We start from the raw sequence: 13,234 nt of genomic DNA, 5'->3' as shown, positions 1-13,234 counted from the left end.
GGAAGCAGGCCCGAGAGGCCAAGCAGGCCGAAAAGCTCTCCAAGGAAAACGTGAGCAGCCTGTTCTTCCCTTTACTCTCGCCTTCCTGAGCAAGGACTCAAAACACAAAACAAAAGGCTAGCTGGGGTTGGTGGGGAATACTTAGAAAGGCCAGAGCGAGGGCCGCACCTGTGGCTCAGTGAGTAGGGTGCCGGCCCCATATACTGAGGGTGGCGGGTTCAAACCTGGCCCCGGCCAAACTGCAACAACAATAAAAAAAGACAAAATAAAATAAAAAAGAAAGGCTAGAGCAGCAAGTAAATTGAATACCATTAAGCCAGGTAAGCATTTTCCGTGTGAAATTTGATTTGGTTTCATTATGGTCGTAGGAATTTGGCAAAATTCATCCCATATTTATAGCAGTTATATGAAAAATAGGAAAATGATTTTATTTGAGCGTTGAGTCAAGAGGAAATTAAGAGCCTCGTCTTGTGGCCTGGTTTTATAGTCTGTTTCATGGGGTTCTTTTGGGAAAGTAACGTTTCCTTCTCAGCATGTGGCACTTACCTGCTCCCTCGGTGTAGACCGGTAGGGGTCTGGGGTGAGCACAAGTGGCTCACAAGTACAGTCTAGCCCTGCCTTTGGGAGTGGAGGTCAGGCTGGCAGGCAGAAGCCCTATGGTCCTCAAGGTCAGGCTTTCTATGTCTTCTGTTGAAAACACACTTTCCTGACTTCTCTGCCCGCTCAGGTCGGTGTCAGCCCGCAGCCTGGAAGCGGCTGCATCAGCAGAGCTGGCTCCCTGCACAAGCCCACCGCTCAGCCGGAGGAAAAGAGGCCTGAGACTGCAGTGTCGAGGCTCGAGCGCAGAGAACAGCTGAAAAAGGCCAACACTCTTCCCACGTCTGTGACAGGTACAGAGTCCTGGTGTCTCCTGTAGAACATACTTTATTTTCTGTGGTATAATAACCAGTACAGCACCTGAGGCATTTCAGGGCACAGCCGTGTCATGAGCTTATTCTTAAACCGACACTGATAAAGCTCACATGATAGAGACCACCAAGAACCTGCCCACCTGGCCAGTGGTGTGATGGTCAATGTTCAAAAATCAGCCCTTCAGGGCTGGGCACAGTGGCTCACGCCTGTATTCTTAGGACTCTGGGAGGCCAAGGCAGGTGGCTCACCTGAGCTCAGGAGTTCGAGACCAGCCTGAGCAAGAGCGTGACCACCCACCTCTACTAAAAGTAGAAAAATTAGCCAGGCGTTGTGGCAGGTGCCTGTAGTCCCAGCTACACAGGAGGCTGAGGCAAGGATGGCGTGAGTCCAAGAGTTTGAGGTTGCTGTGAGCTGATGCCATCACACTCTACCCAGGGCAACAGGGTGAGACTCTATCTCAAAAAACAAAACAAAATTAAGAAAACCAAATCAGCCCTTCTAGTAGAGAGAACTCCAGTTTGTAGCAGTTTCCATTTCCCATGGAGAAAATACTCCTTCCATGGCTAATTTGAAGCTACCAAGGTGATGTCAACTGGCTCACTAAATTGATGAGCTTTTAACAAGACAGCATGAGCTGTCTCCAGCACCCTCTGCCTGTGTTTTAACTTCCCTTATAGATTCAACCATTTCACAATGCATATGTATTTCAAAGCATCCTGTTGTATCTGATACATAACAATTTTATCTGTTTATTTAAAAAAAATTTTTAAATGCAGTTCTGACTTTCTCCTTTTCTTTCAACACGAAATCCAGTGGAGATCTCCGATTCAGCACCCCCATCGCCGCTGGTGAAGGAAGTCACCAAGAGGTTCTCCACCCCAGACGCTGCCCCTGTGTCAACAGAACCGGCCTGGCTGGCTTTGGCCAAAAGGAAAGCAAAAGCCTGGAGCGACTGCCCGCAGATTATTAAGTAAAGAGTGACTCTTACCCATTCCTGAGGCCAGTTCCTGGCTCTTCTTCTCTTGCCCTTTTTATTTATTTATTTTTTATATGAGGTACAGAAACCAAGCTAGGGAAAAGCAGCATGTTTTATAGGCTCTAAAATAATGTTCAGAAAGGGAACTGGTGGTGTTCATTGTAAAGAGTGTTTGCACAACCTTTGGTGCTGGTGCCTTGAGCTCCTCCTAGTTCTTAAGGGAAAACTCCGTCCAAGGGACCCCACGAAGCAAAACCTGTAAACTAAGATCTCTTCATGAGCCTGCCACGCCCATCCCATGGCCCTTCCGTACAAATACACTCACATGCCGTTCAGAGCACGTACTTTTGCCAATCTTTGTAATGATTTTTTTGATTCTCTGATTTCTTTTGTTCAAAATATTGACCCCTCCACCGTATGTTTGGGGATGTTTATCCTTTCTGCAGTAATGGTGAAAGGATCACGTGTAGATAGAAACAAGAGCACCCACTCTCCTTCTCCTCCATGCTGTAAGTACTTGGCTCCCAATTCTGCGCTGATGTCTGTTTTCATGAATTTTCCCCGCCCTGAAGCTGTAACGCAGAAGACATATCCAATCGCACTGTACCACCCTGTGGATCCAGTGTGAGGCCCCATTATATAGATACCCTCCTTAAGGACATGTGAGATATCTGGCCTAGTTGATTCCCCGGGGAACATTTGTATTATATTTAATATGGCAAATAAAGGAAATTCTTTATCAGAGCTATAAGTTCTCTGCCTGTCTCTGAAAATCCCCATCTAATGCAGTGATTCTTCAGGTGTCCAGGCCTACTGAATCAGGATGGGGCAGAAATGTATAAAATATTCTGGCAAAAACTCTTCAGATGAATCTGATATATCCCGAAGGTTAAGAACTTTGAAAACCAATGATTCTGGTGTCATTTAATTTTTCAGACTCTGAAGGGAAGGCTTGCTCACCCAAAAAGCAAGCGAAAGAGGAAAAATAATACACCAACCCGCTAAATCACCCATGTATTATAAGAAACAACAGGCTATGGACATTATATGTTCCGAAAATTTCTTTTGGTCTTTAGGGAAAATTAACAGGATGCCAAGATTTGGAAGTCTTTGTCCTAAGGACTTCCTGCAGAAAGCTTTTTCTTTACTATAATTGAAAGTTGAATGTTCCGCAGCATTTGTAATTTAGTGCATTCACCTTGCTACTTTAAAAAAAAAAAATCTTGGTCTGAGTGGCCTTGCGATTATCATACACATGTGCATACAAAGAAGGGATCTGACAGTTGCAAAGCCACATATATTCACTTTTATTTAAATTTGCTTTACATGAAACATAGACATACCAGAAAACCCACATAGATTGCTTGTACTAACTTTACATTTCATCGTATCGGTAAATTCCCTTTTCTTAGCTTCTTACTCCAAAGTATAGGTCCAAATTATTTGCCTGGTGCAGAGAATTACATCCATTTTCCTCTCCTACAAAAACGTTCCATTTGTATCCATCATTTTATGCTCACTGGATGCAATCTGCTATTACTCTATCATATACCTTAAAGAATGACAGCAAAGTTATCTACCATATAAAAACCATTTTCTTATAGAAACAATGGCTCAGCCTCACTGTAGTAGCCGGCATGTGTGGTCAAGTTGGATAACTGTACTGTGCAAGTTGGATTTCATATTATGCATACTGGACCTTCAGACTGTTAGCAATCAATGTAACTTTTTTCTTTATTGCTCTTAGTAAGCAATTAATATTCCACTGCACGTTTTTCATACTAATGTTCATTTCTAAATCCAATATGTAGGCATTTGTTGTTTCCAATGATATCCTCACTAGTGTAACACGTTTTAATAGGAATCTTTCCACCTAGAGCCCTGGAATTACACTGCTCCAGTAATTCTTCTGAACTGACTTTTTTTTTTTTTCATCCTGACAGCTTTGGACAATATCACAGTCATGACAGGGAGCAGGTGAAGAAATAAGATCATTAACAAAGAATGGTAGGTGAGTCACCTCTACTGGCTCAGACACCACTAAGCTCAGGCAAGAAATAACCTCAGTTATGTATTTCCCATCAGAGTCTTTAAAAGAAGAGTACATTGAAAAGGCAGTTACAGTACTTACACGAACAACTTCTAAAGGGTACGTGCGTAACATTTCATTAAAAAATCACCTCAAATTTGCACTAAATACTGGTGAAGTGTTATTCCACTTTAGTTATGTTGCAGTCTTTTTCTGAGCAACAAACTATGGGGAAATTCTGTTAAAACATGAAAAGTTTAAGACTTAAAAAAAAAAAGAGATTCCCATGCTAAATACACAAGTTTTTTCTTTTTTTATTTAAACAAACATTTCTCCTGGCCAGGTTATAGATGATTAACCTCTGTTCATAGACTATATATAAAACTTAGAGGGTTTTGTTTACTTTTTTAATTTTTCAAGTGCAATTGTTTCTTACACAAACCTTAATTACTATTAATCATTTTCGCCAGTTATCTGCAAATGTGTAGTATGTATTCTCTTCCTGTGATGTTTAGTTTGCTTATTTTAAAGCAGAAACATTAGTTCACTGTCCTGCAATATTTTTACCAACAATAAAATTAAGTAGACTTAATGAAAATATGTTAGCGTGATTTTAATATTATTTTGAGGTTTTGGCTGCATAAAGTTTTAATGTAAAATGACCATTATGGAAGGGAAAAGGTCTTTCAATAAAAAATACCCACAAGATCTTTGGCACTGATGGGCTTTGATTGTGATGACCATCTACGGACAATCTCATTGTCTTTATTTACATAGCTTTTGTTAAATAATAAAAAGGGCAGGGTGTTTTATGTGGTACTTTATTTCTCTCTATGTAATTTTAGAGAAAAATAAAGACTAAGGGCAGTGAAATGTTTTGTCTCAGTCCTGAACAGGAATTGAACAGTTTGAGCCTCAGACAAAATGATCCCACAGCCTCCTTACAACTAGAGTGTGGGCCACAGACCAGCAGCACCAGCCCCCACTGAGTGGGAGAAGTGAAGCTGATGGCCACACACTGCACACCGAGGGCCAACCAGGGTGAAGTGAGCGAGGCAACAGAAGCTCTGGCCTTGGCTGCCAAAAGGACAGGGTATGACTGATCTTTCCTTTTGTTTCAGGCACCAGTATGGCTTGAGAGCCCTTACCCCAGCCCTGCTCAATTAGATTGTGCATTTTAGCAAGAGCTCTGGATGGTGACTATGTACCAGCCATACGTAAGGCTTAAAAAGCACTGATCTAAAAGGTGGAAGATCATCTTTTAGGTGAAAGGTCATTCTTTTAGGCCAGCCAGAACCTAAATCCCTTGTGATTTGGGAATGGTCCAGTTCATGGCTTTTAGTGGGAGGCACCTCCTACCTCCCACCACAGCTGGAATGCCTGATATGTGCTTTCTTATACTCTTGTGGGCATACAACCTGTCTCACTTTGATTTGGAAAAGACTGAATTGGGGGTAACTGGCCAAAAGATGGGGTAACTGTAAGGTTGTCTGATGGTGATGCCGTTGATGGGAAACAGCTTTAATGGTGTTAGTCATAAGTTGAGCATTTAAAACTCCTGCTTGGTGAAGAATTGCAAAGAAGACTTGAATTCTATGGCCAGGAACAATGAATGCCACATACCAACTTGAAATTACACTCTGTGTGTGAACAATGAATGCCACATACCAACTTGAAATTACACTCTGTGTGTGTTTTGTTTTTGTTCTACATTGGTACTTTTGTTCATTTAAAAATACCAAATAAGGAACTTAATAAAGATATCCTACCTTTGAAAATCTTTTGCCATAAATCTAGGTTTAAATGAGTGAATGATAAAACAAGACTAAATTTTTGCCCAGGCATGGTGGCTCATACCTGTAATTCTAACACTCCGGGAGGCCAAGGCAGGAAGATCATTTGAGGTCAAGGGTTTGAGACCAGCCTGAGCAACAGGACCTCATTTCTACAAAAAGCAGAAAAATTAGCTGGGCATGGTACTGAGCACCTGCAGTCCCAGCTACTCGGGAGACAGGAGGATCACGCAAGCTCATGAGTTCAAGGTTACTGTGAGCTATGATGATGCCACTGGACACTAGGCATACCCTGTTTCCAAAAAAAAAAAAAAAACCAGTTAAATTTTTAACCCAAGTATATTTTGATCCTTTTTTACTTCCACAGGGGTCTTTAAAAATAAATGAATCAATGCATACGTGAATGAAATTAACATAAAATTAGCCTATATTACCCAGGGTTCTCCAGAGAAACATAAAGAAGAGCTTTTACACATACACACACTCAGGGTGCCAAAAAATGTATACATATTTTAAGAAAGGAAAAAAGTGCATTAAATTTGTAATACTCAAGTCACATTTTGAGTTCTGCCATTACAAGAGGTGCTCAACGGGACTTGTATTCATCTTTTGTTAACACACACAGTAGAACCTCTAAAGTTGACCTAATTTTCACAGACTGGACATGCACCACATGTATCCATCTGTACAGTAGGCCTAGTTCCTCATATTCACCACCTCCATAAGCTGACCAGTTTGTTAACAGTCCCTTGAGTGGTCAACTTACAGAGGTTCTACTGTGTGATATACCTAATGTTTTGCCAGCTATCTGGGCATCCCTTACCCCAGTCAAGCTGACAACATAAAATCAATAATCACATCTAATTAAAGAAAATGCTACCAAATAGTAATTGATCTGTTTTGTTCTCTAACTCCTAAATGTTTTTGTTCTTCTTACAGGAAGTAAAATATGGTTGTTCTCCAATAAGGTATAGACAAGTTTCAGTTTCTTAATCAAAGAATAATCTTTAATGTAGAATAAGACCATCTACCTGCTCTATAATGGTAAAATATTTTCTTTTTTTTTTTTCTTGAGCCAGAGTCTCAAGCTATTGCCCTGGGTAGAGTGCCGCAGCATCATAGCTCACAGCAACCTCAAACTCTTGGGCTCAAGCAATCCTCTTGTCCCAGTTTTTCTACTTTTTTAGTAGAGATGGGGGGGGGGGAAGTCTTGCTTTTGATCAAGCTGGTCTCGAACTCATGAGCTCAAGCTATCCACCTGCCTCGGCCTCCCGGAGTGCTAGGATTATAGGCTAAGCCACTGTACCTGGCCTATGGTAAAATATTTTCAAACATCTCACAGATATATGCTAATAAGGATTGTACCTGATTATTTTTTATTGCCACCCAATAAATCCAGACAATAAATATAATTATTTCTACATCCAATAATGAGCATTGATTCCCAGACTACAGGAGAAGAGAAGACCTCTCCGGGAAGTTCATACACACTTCTCAGTTGTCCACTCTGAGAATCCAAGATCCACAGTTTCCCATCCGTAGATGCTGCTGCCAGCAACATTTCAGTGCTGTGATCTTGGTTATGGAAAGCAAACGGTGTTGCATATACCCGTGAAGTAGTTTCAAATTTCCATCGGAGGTGACCTTTCCTGTTACAACAGTAGATAAAGCAATCATGGGAACCAAAAAATATGTCTTGCTCTGATGCTGAGATACATGGGGATGAAAAGATCGGTCCACTGGTAAAGAACTGCCAAACCTATAAAGAGTAATAAAATAAAAATACCACTCAGTCATCTAATTGCAGCAGTCCTCCCGTAATGCACCATGAGCTTCATAATACAAAGCTAAGATACGGAGACTATTTGAAATGTAACTACACACACAGAAAATGGCTTTTCCTGAAAAGTAAGTAGTGCCTCATACTAGACCTCTGTCCCAGTGGCAAAATCCAAGACAGAATACACTGGCATATTATTGTTGCATGATTCACTGCTAGGCATAACATGAGTAAAACTAATCTTGAACCCCATTTGAGAGTTATTACTAGCATGTTCAGAGACAATGAGCTCAAAGACAAAAAACTGCATTGAGTTTTCCACATATCTCATTAAAAACTATCTCACTCTATTCTCTAATGAAGATCAGAGAACAAAACAAGAGACAAGAAAACCTATACAAAGGATCAAGGAAACAAAAGCTGTTTATTTGTGTAGGTAAAGGGTAAGATGCTAACTAGATATCTAAGGAAGAAAGACAGACGTAAATAAAATCAGAAATGAAAAAGGGGGCATTCTACATGATAGGACATACATGATCATGAACAACTACACAAATAAACTGGGAAGTCTGGAGGAAATGGATAAATTCTGGGACACATGCAACCTACCAACACGGAATCAGGAAAAAGCAGAAAACCTGAACAGGTAATGAATTAATGAGATTGAATCCGTAATAAAAATCTTCCACCCAAAGACAGAGGGGATGGGAGGGCTTTACTGCTGAAGTCCACCAAACGTTCAAAGAAGAACCAAGGCTAATTCTCCTCAAACTACTCCAAAAAATTGAAAAGGAGAGATTTTTCCCTAACTCAGTCTATGAGGTCAGCATGAGCCTGATACCAAAACCAGACAAGGATGCAACAAAAAAGAAAACTACAGGCCAATACCCCCAATGAACACAGATGCAAAAATCCTCAACAAAATAACAGCAAACAAAATTCAAGTGCCTAAAACACCATGATTTAGTGGGATTTATCCCAGGGATGCAAGGATGGCTCAACATAAAGCAGTGAAAGTGATTAATCACATTAACGAAATGAAGGAAAAAAATCATATTTAAAAGAAATTCTGACTTGGCACCTGTAGCTCAGCAGCTAGGGCACTGGCCACATACACAAGGGGTGGTGGGTTCAAACCCAGCCCAGGCCTGCCAAACAAGTATGACAACTACAACAACAACAACAAAATAGCTGGGCGTTGTGGCGGCACCTGTAGTCCCAGCTACTTGGGAGGCTGAGGCAAGAGAATAGCTTAAGCCCAAGAGTTTGAGGTTATTGTGAGCTGTGACACCAAGGTACTCTACCCAGGGCAACATAGTGAGACTCTGTCTCAAAAAAAATAAATAAATTATTTTAGAGACAGGGTCTCATTCTCCCATACAGGCTAGAGTACAGTGGCACAATTATATCTCACTGCAACATCAAACTCCTAGGCTCAAGTGATCCTCCTGCCTCAACATCCCAAGCAGCTAGGACTATAGGCACTACCACGCCTGGTTAATTTTTAGAATTTCTGTAAAGATAGGGTCTCACTATGTTGGCCAGGCTTGTCTCAAACTCCTAACCTCAAGTGACTCTCCCATCTCAGTTTTTTAATCATATGTCTTACCATAATTTTTCATGATAAAAACTCTCCACAATCTAGGCACTGAAAGAACATATCTCACATAAGGCAGGATATGACATAAGGATTTATATGACGTAAATCAAACTGAACAGGGAAAAGCTAAGTCTTTCCTCTAAGAAGTGGAACGAGACGGGGATGCCTACTTTCACTACTGCTGTTCAACATAGGACTGGATGTTCCAGCCAGAGCAATCTGGCAAGAGAAAGAAATAAAAGGAATCAAGAAAGTCAAATCATCCTTCTTTGCAGATGACATGATCTTATATCTAGAAAAACCAAGAAATTCTTAGATACGATAAATATATGCAAAGTTGCAAGACACAAAACCAACATACAAAAATTAGTAGCATTTCTATACAACAATGAGGACCTGGCTGAGAAAGAAATCAAAAAAGGCAACTAGCAGATACAAAAACAAAAATAAAACAAACCTCCAACCACACAAAAGGAAACACGATAACTCTAGGAATAAATTTAGCTAAAGAGGTGAAAGACCTCTACCAAGAAAACTATAAACTACTGAACACTGCTGATAAAAGAAGTTGAAGAGGACACAAACAAGTGGAAGGCACTCCATGCTTGTGTTTTAAAGGAATTAACAGTGTTAAAATGACCATATTACCAAAGCAATCTGCAGATTCAATGCAATCCCTATCAAAACACCAAAGTTATTTTTCACAGAAATAGAAATTCACATTCATTCAAAATTCATACCAAAAAAGAATTCAAAGAGCCAAAGAAATTCTAAGCCAAAAAAAAAAAAAAAATGAAGCTGGACATCACTATGGGATATCAAAATATACCTCAAAGCTGGCTCACGCCTGTAATCCCAGCACTCTGGGAGGCTGAGGTGGTGGATTGCTTGAGCTCACAGCCTAAGCTAGAGTGAGACCCTGTCTCTAAAAATAGCCGAGCGTTGCGGTGGGCATCTGTAGTCCTAGCTACTTGGAAGGCTGAGGCAAGAGAATCACTTCAGCCCAAAGTCTCAGGTTGCTGTGAGGTATTACACCATGGCACTCTACCAAGGGTGAAAAAGTGAAACTCTGTCTCAAAAAAAAAAAAAAAAAATATATATACACACACACACATACACATACACACATACACACACCCCACAAAGCTATAGTAACCAAAACAGTATGGTGTTGGTATAAACGCAGACACACAGACCAATGGAAAAGTATAGAGAACCTAGAAATAAACTCACATATTTACAGCTGATTTTTGACAAAGGTGCCAAAAGCACATATTGGGGAAAGGACACACTGTTCAGTAAATGGTGCTAGCAAAACTGAGTTGGAGGTTGCTGTGAGCTATCATGCCACAGCACTCTACCCAGGGCAACAAAGTGTGACTCTGTCTCAAAAAAATAAATATAATATTTAAAATTTTACTTCAATTGTCATCATCTACTATGCCTTTGACAAAGATGTATAATAGAACTAGAAATTTTTACCTGTTCTCCCAAGTGAGTAAAGCAGAGTAAATTCCCATCAACACAGCCGATGCAAATATATTGTAAGCAACACTGCGGAGAAGAGAAGAGTGGCTTTCCACAGGAATGTTTCCAAATTATGTTCCCAGTAGCCTGTCATGGGCAAAAAGAAATTCACAGCATTTGAAATCTTTCCAGTAATTGATTATCCTTTATAAAACAAATCCTAAGTTTCTCTGAGGCAGAACTAAAATATCAGAAAATACTGACATAAATGAAGCTAGTTAATACACACATGAGTTCATGAACTCATCCTAGAAAAAGTACTACATACCTCTTTGCTGAATATTACTACAGTCACCTTCAAAGAACTTCCCTTGGGAAGCTATGCACCATTGCTAGCACCAAGTCCACCCTTCAAAGCAATTCTGGAATGACCATCAGAGCTATCACCATAGGGCACACAAAAAGACACAACAATAATGAATGCCACTCAGCAAGATACCACCACGCACTGACAAGAACACAGCTGTGAGACCCTGATATGCCAAGGTTATAAAACCTTACTGAGTTGTTTGTACAGTGCTGTCAACATAAGAACTCAGTGGCAAGTTTGTGAACTTAACTGCAGACCTTCTACAACAATAGCTCTGATGGTCATTCTAGAAAAAAAGTTCCAAAATTGCTTTGAAAGGTGGACTAGGCACTGGCATTGGTGCATAGCTTCCCGAGGGAAGTACTTCAAAGGTGACAGTAGTGACGTTCAGCAGTGAGGTGTATAGTGCTTTTTCCAGGATGAGTTCATGAAGTTGACTGTCAGACCTCATATATGCAGCTATAAAATTAATCAGTGCTATTTATGAAAGCTAGGAGAAAAACCTGCAGTAAACCAGGAAAGAAATAACTAGTACCCAAGATCTATCCTTATGATGAACACGAAGATCTTAATATGAAAAAATTCTGCCAATTTAGAATATAGATGAAATATATACTCAGGAACTCAGATTTTGTCATCTTTCTATGTTTTATAGCAATCATTTTTAATGAATTCTAGTTCAGTTAAAAAAAAAAGAATTCTAGTTCAGTAATATGTGGACTATATATAATTAACTGAAAACTACTCCAACTTTCAGAATTCAAAGCAAAATTTAAAACAAAAAATAAAAAAAAATAAGATAATACGATGAACACATTCTACACCTACAGGATTTACAGCCAGTAAAAGTCCTCCCAGTGTAGCACAATATAGATGATGTGGGTTCAGGCTCAAACAAGGAGAAGAAAAGACAGTTCCCCCACATTTTAACTTCCAAACACACTTCTTTTTCTGAAAATAAGAAAGCAAATTATTTTGGTTTTGCTTGCGGTTGGTGTATGTGTGCACATATACACGAGATTGTGCTGAATATACAATTTGGTAATCATGTTTTGCTCACTTACTGTGTAAAACTATTCCAATTTTGATGCATAATATCCCACATGAACATAAAATAATTTATCTTTATCACTGAAAATTTTTTTGTAACTAAGTTCTTAGAAATAGACATCTTGGTGCAAATATTTGTCCATGTGTCTAATTATTTTGCCAACATAGATTCTTAGAAAAACAATTTTACTGGATTGAAGGATATGAACTCGCTACATATAGTCAAATTGTTTTCCTTAGAAGCTTTACCAGTTACAACTTCAAACCACTATTATCAGCATTTACTCATTTACTGTCACTGTAATTAGTATCCTTTCTATTCTAATATCATTTGTGTTCCCATCTGATAGTTATAAATTGGCATCTTAAATATTAAAGGTGCAAAATATTTCTACACATTTTCTAGCCATTTCTTTTTGGCGGTCCTGTGTGTTTATGTTCCTTATTTATTTTCCTATTGGGATCTTTATATCTTTGTTATTAATTTGTATTTGCTTTTTATTTTCATTTATAATAAATATAAATGAATTTTAACTCTTTCACTTTTATTTTTTTTTTTTTGGCCAGGGCTGGGTTTGAACCCGCCACCTCTGGTATATGGGGCTGGCACCTTACTTCTTTGAGCCACAGGTGCCGCCCACTTTCACTTTTCTTGACAATGTTTTCTCAGTGTGCTTCTTTAAATTTTGTTAATTCTTAATAGAAATTTTTTTGGCTTTTATGTAATGAGGTCTTAAAACAGCTGATACCCTCCTTTATGATCTTCTTCAATTGTCAAGATGTTAATTCTAAGTTCTTTACATTTCAAAACCCTGAACAGAAAACTTATTTGTGGTAAATTGAGTAAAGAAGTTCAAAAATGTCCTGAGATATGAAGACTTAACTAATGCTTTATTCTTCCCAGATCACAGTGCCAAGTGTGGGAAACAGCACCTGTTCCCAGGCTCCACAGCACCTGGCAGTTTCTTGCTCTTCTATGCTGATGGTGTTAGACCAGTGGTTCTCAACCTTCCTAACGCTGCGACCCATAGGTTGAGAACTGCTGTGTTAGATGGATGAGGTGAATTCTTACATAAATATCTAAAGCGTATGCATGCTGGTCATGAGAGCCAATGTACAGGAGTCCTGTGGTTGGATCCACTGTGGCCGAGCTTTTGACAGCATCTTCTGTAGTAAACCTCCAGTAGTTTTCTCCAGTATTACTTTTTAGAACATAAACTAATCCATCATAACAGCCTGTAGGGAAAAAAAATATGA

General features: G+C 39.5%; 2 protein-coding genes across 2 annotated transcripts in view; one reads left to right on the top strand and one right to left on the bottom strand.

The window, feature by feature from the left end:
- KIAA1211 (KIAA1211 ortholog) overlaps positions 1 to 1,886 on the top strand; it is a 25,343-nt gene extending 23,457 nt beyond the window's left edge. Inside the window, exons 7-9 of the mRNA XM_012810741.1 lie at positions 9 to 50; positions 728 to 890; positions 1,726 to 1,886. Coding sequence (XP_012666195.1) covers positions 9 to 50; positions 728 to 890; positions 1,726 to 1,886 — 366 coding nt within the window. The remainder of the gene's footprint in view (positions 1 to 8; positions 51 to 727; positions 891 to 1,725) is intronic.
- Positions 1,887 to 7,023: 5,137 nt separating this feature from the next.
- AASDH (aminoadipate-semialdehyde dehydrogenase) overlaps positions 7,024 to 13,234 on the bottom strand; it is a 30,080-nt gene continuing 23,869 nt past the window's right edge. Inside the window, exons 13-16 of the mRNA XM_012810739.2 lie at positions 13,050 to 13,213; positions 11,756 to 11,878; positions 10,573 to 10,704; positions 7,024 to 7,469 (exon numbers count right to left, since the gene is read on the bottom strand). Coding sequence (XP_012666193.1) covers positions 7,080 to 7,469; positions 10,573 to 10,704; positions 11,756 to 11,878; positions 13,050 to 13,213 — 809 coding nt within the window. The 3' untranslated portion in view covers positions 7,024 to 7,079. The remainder of the gene's footprint in view (positions 7,470 to 10,572; positions 10,705 to 11,755; positions 11,879 to 13,049; positions 13,214 to 13,234) is intronic.

The sequence above is a fragment of the Otolemur garnettii genome, unplaced genomic scaffold (assembly GCF_000181295.1).
Source record: "Otolemur garnettii isolate 467f Iridium unplaced genomic scaffold, OtoGar3 scaffold00141, whole genome shotgun sequence".
In the NCBI taxonomy this organism is placed as follows: Eukaryota; Metazoa; Chordata; class Mammalia; order Primates; family Galagidae; genus Otolemur; species Otolemur garnettii.
Note: the sequence above shows the minus strand (reverse complement) of the source record. Positions and strands in the feature narration are given on the sequence as shown.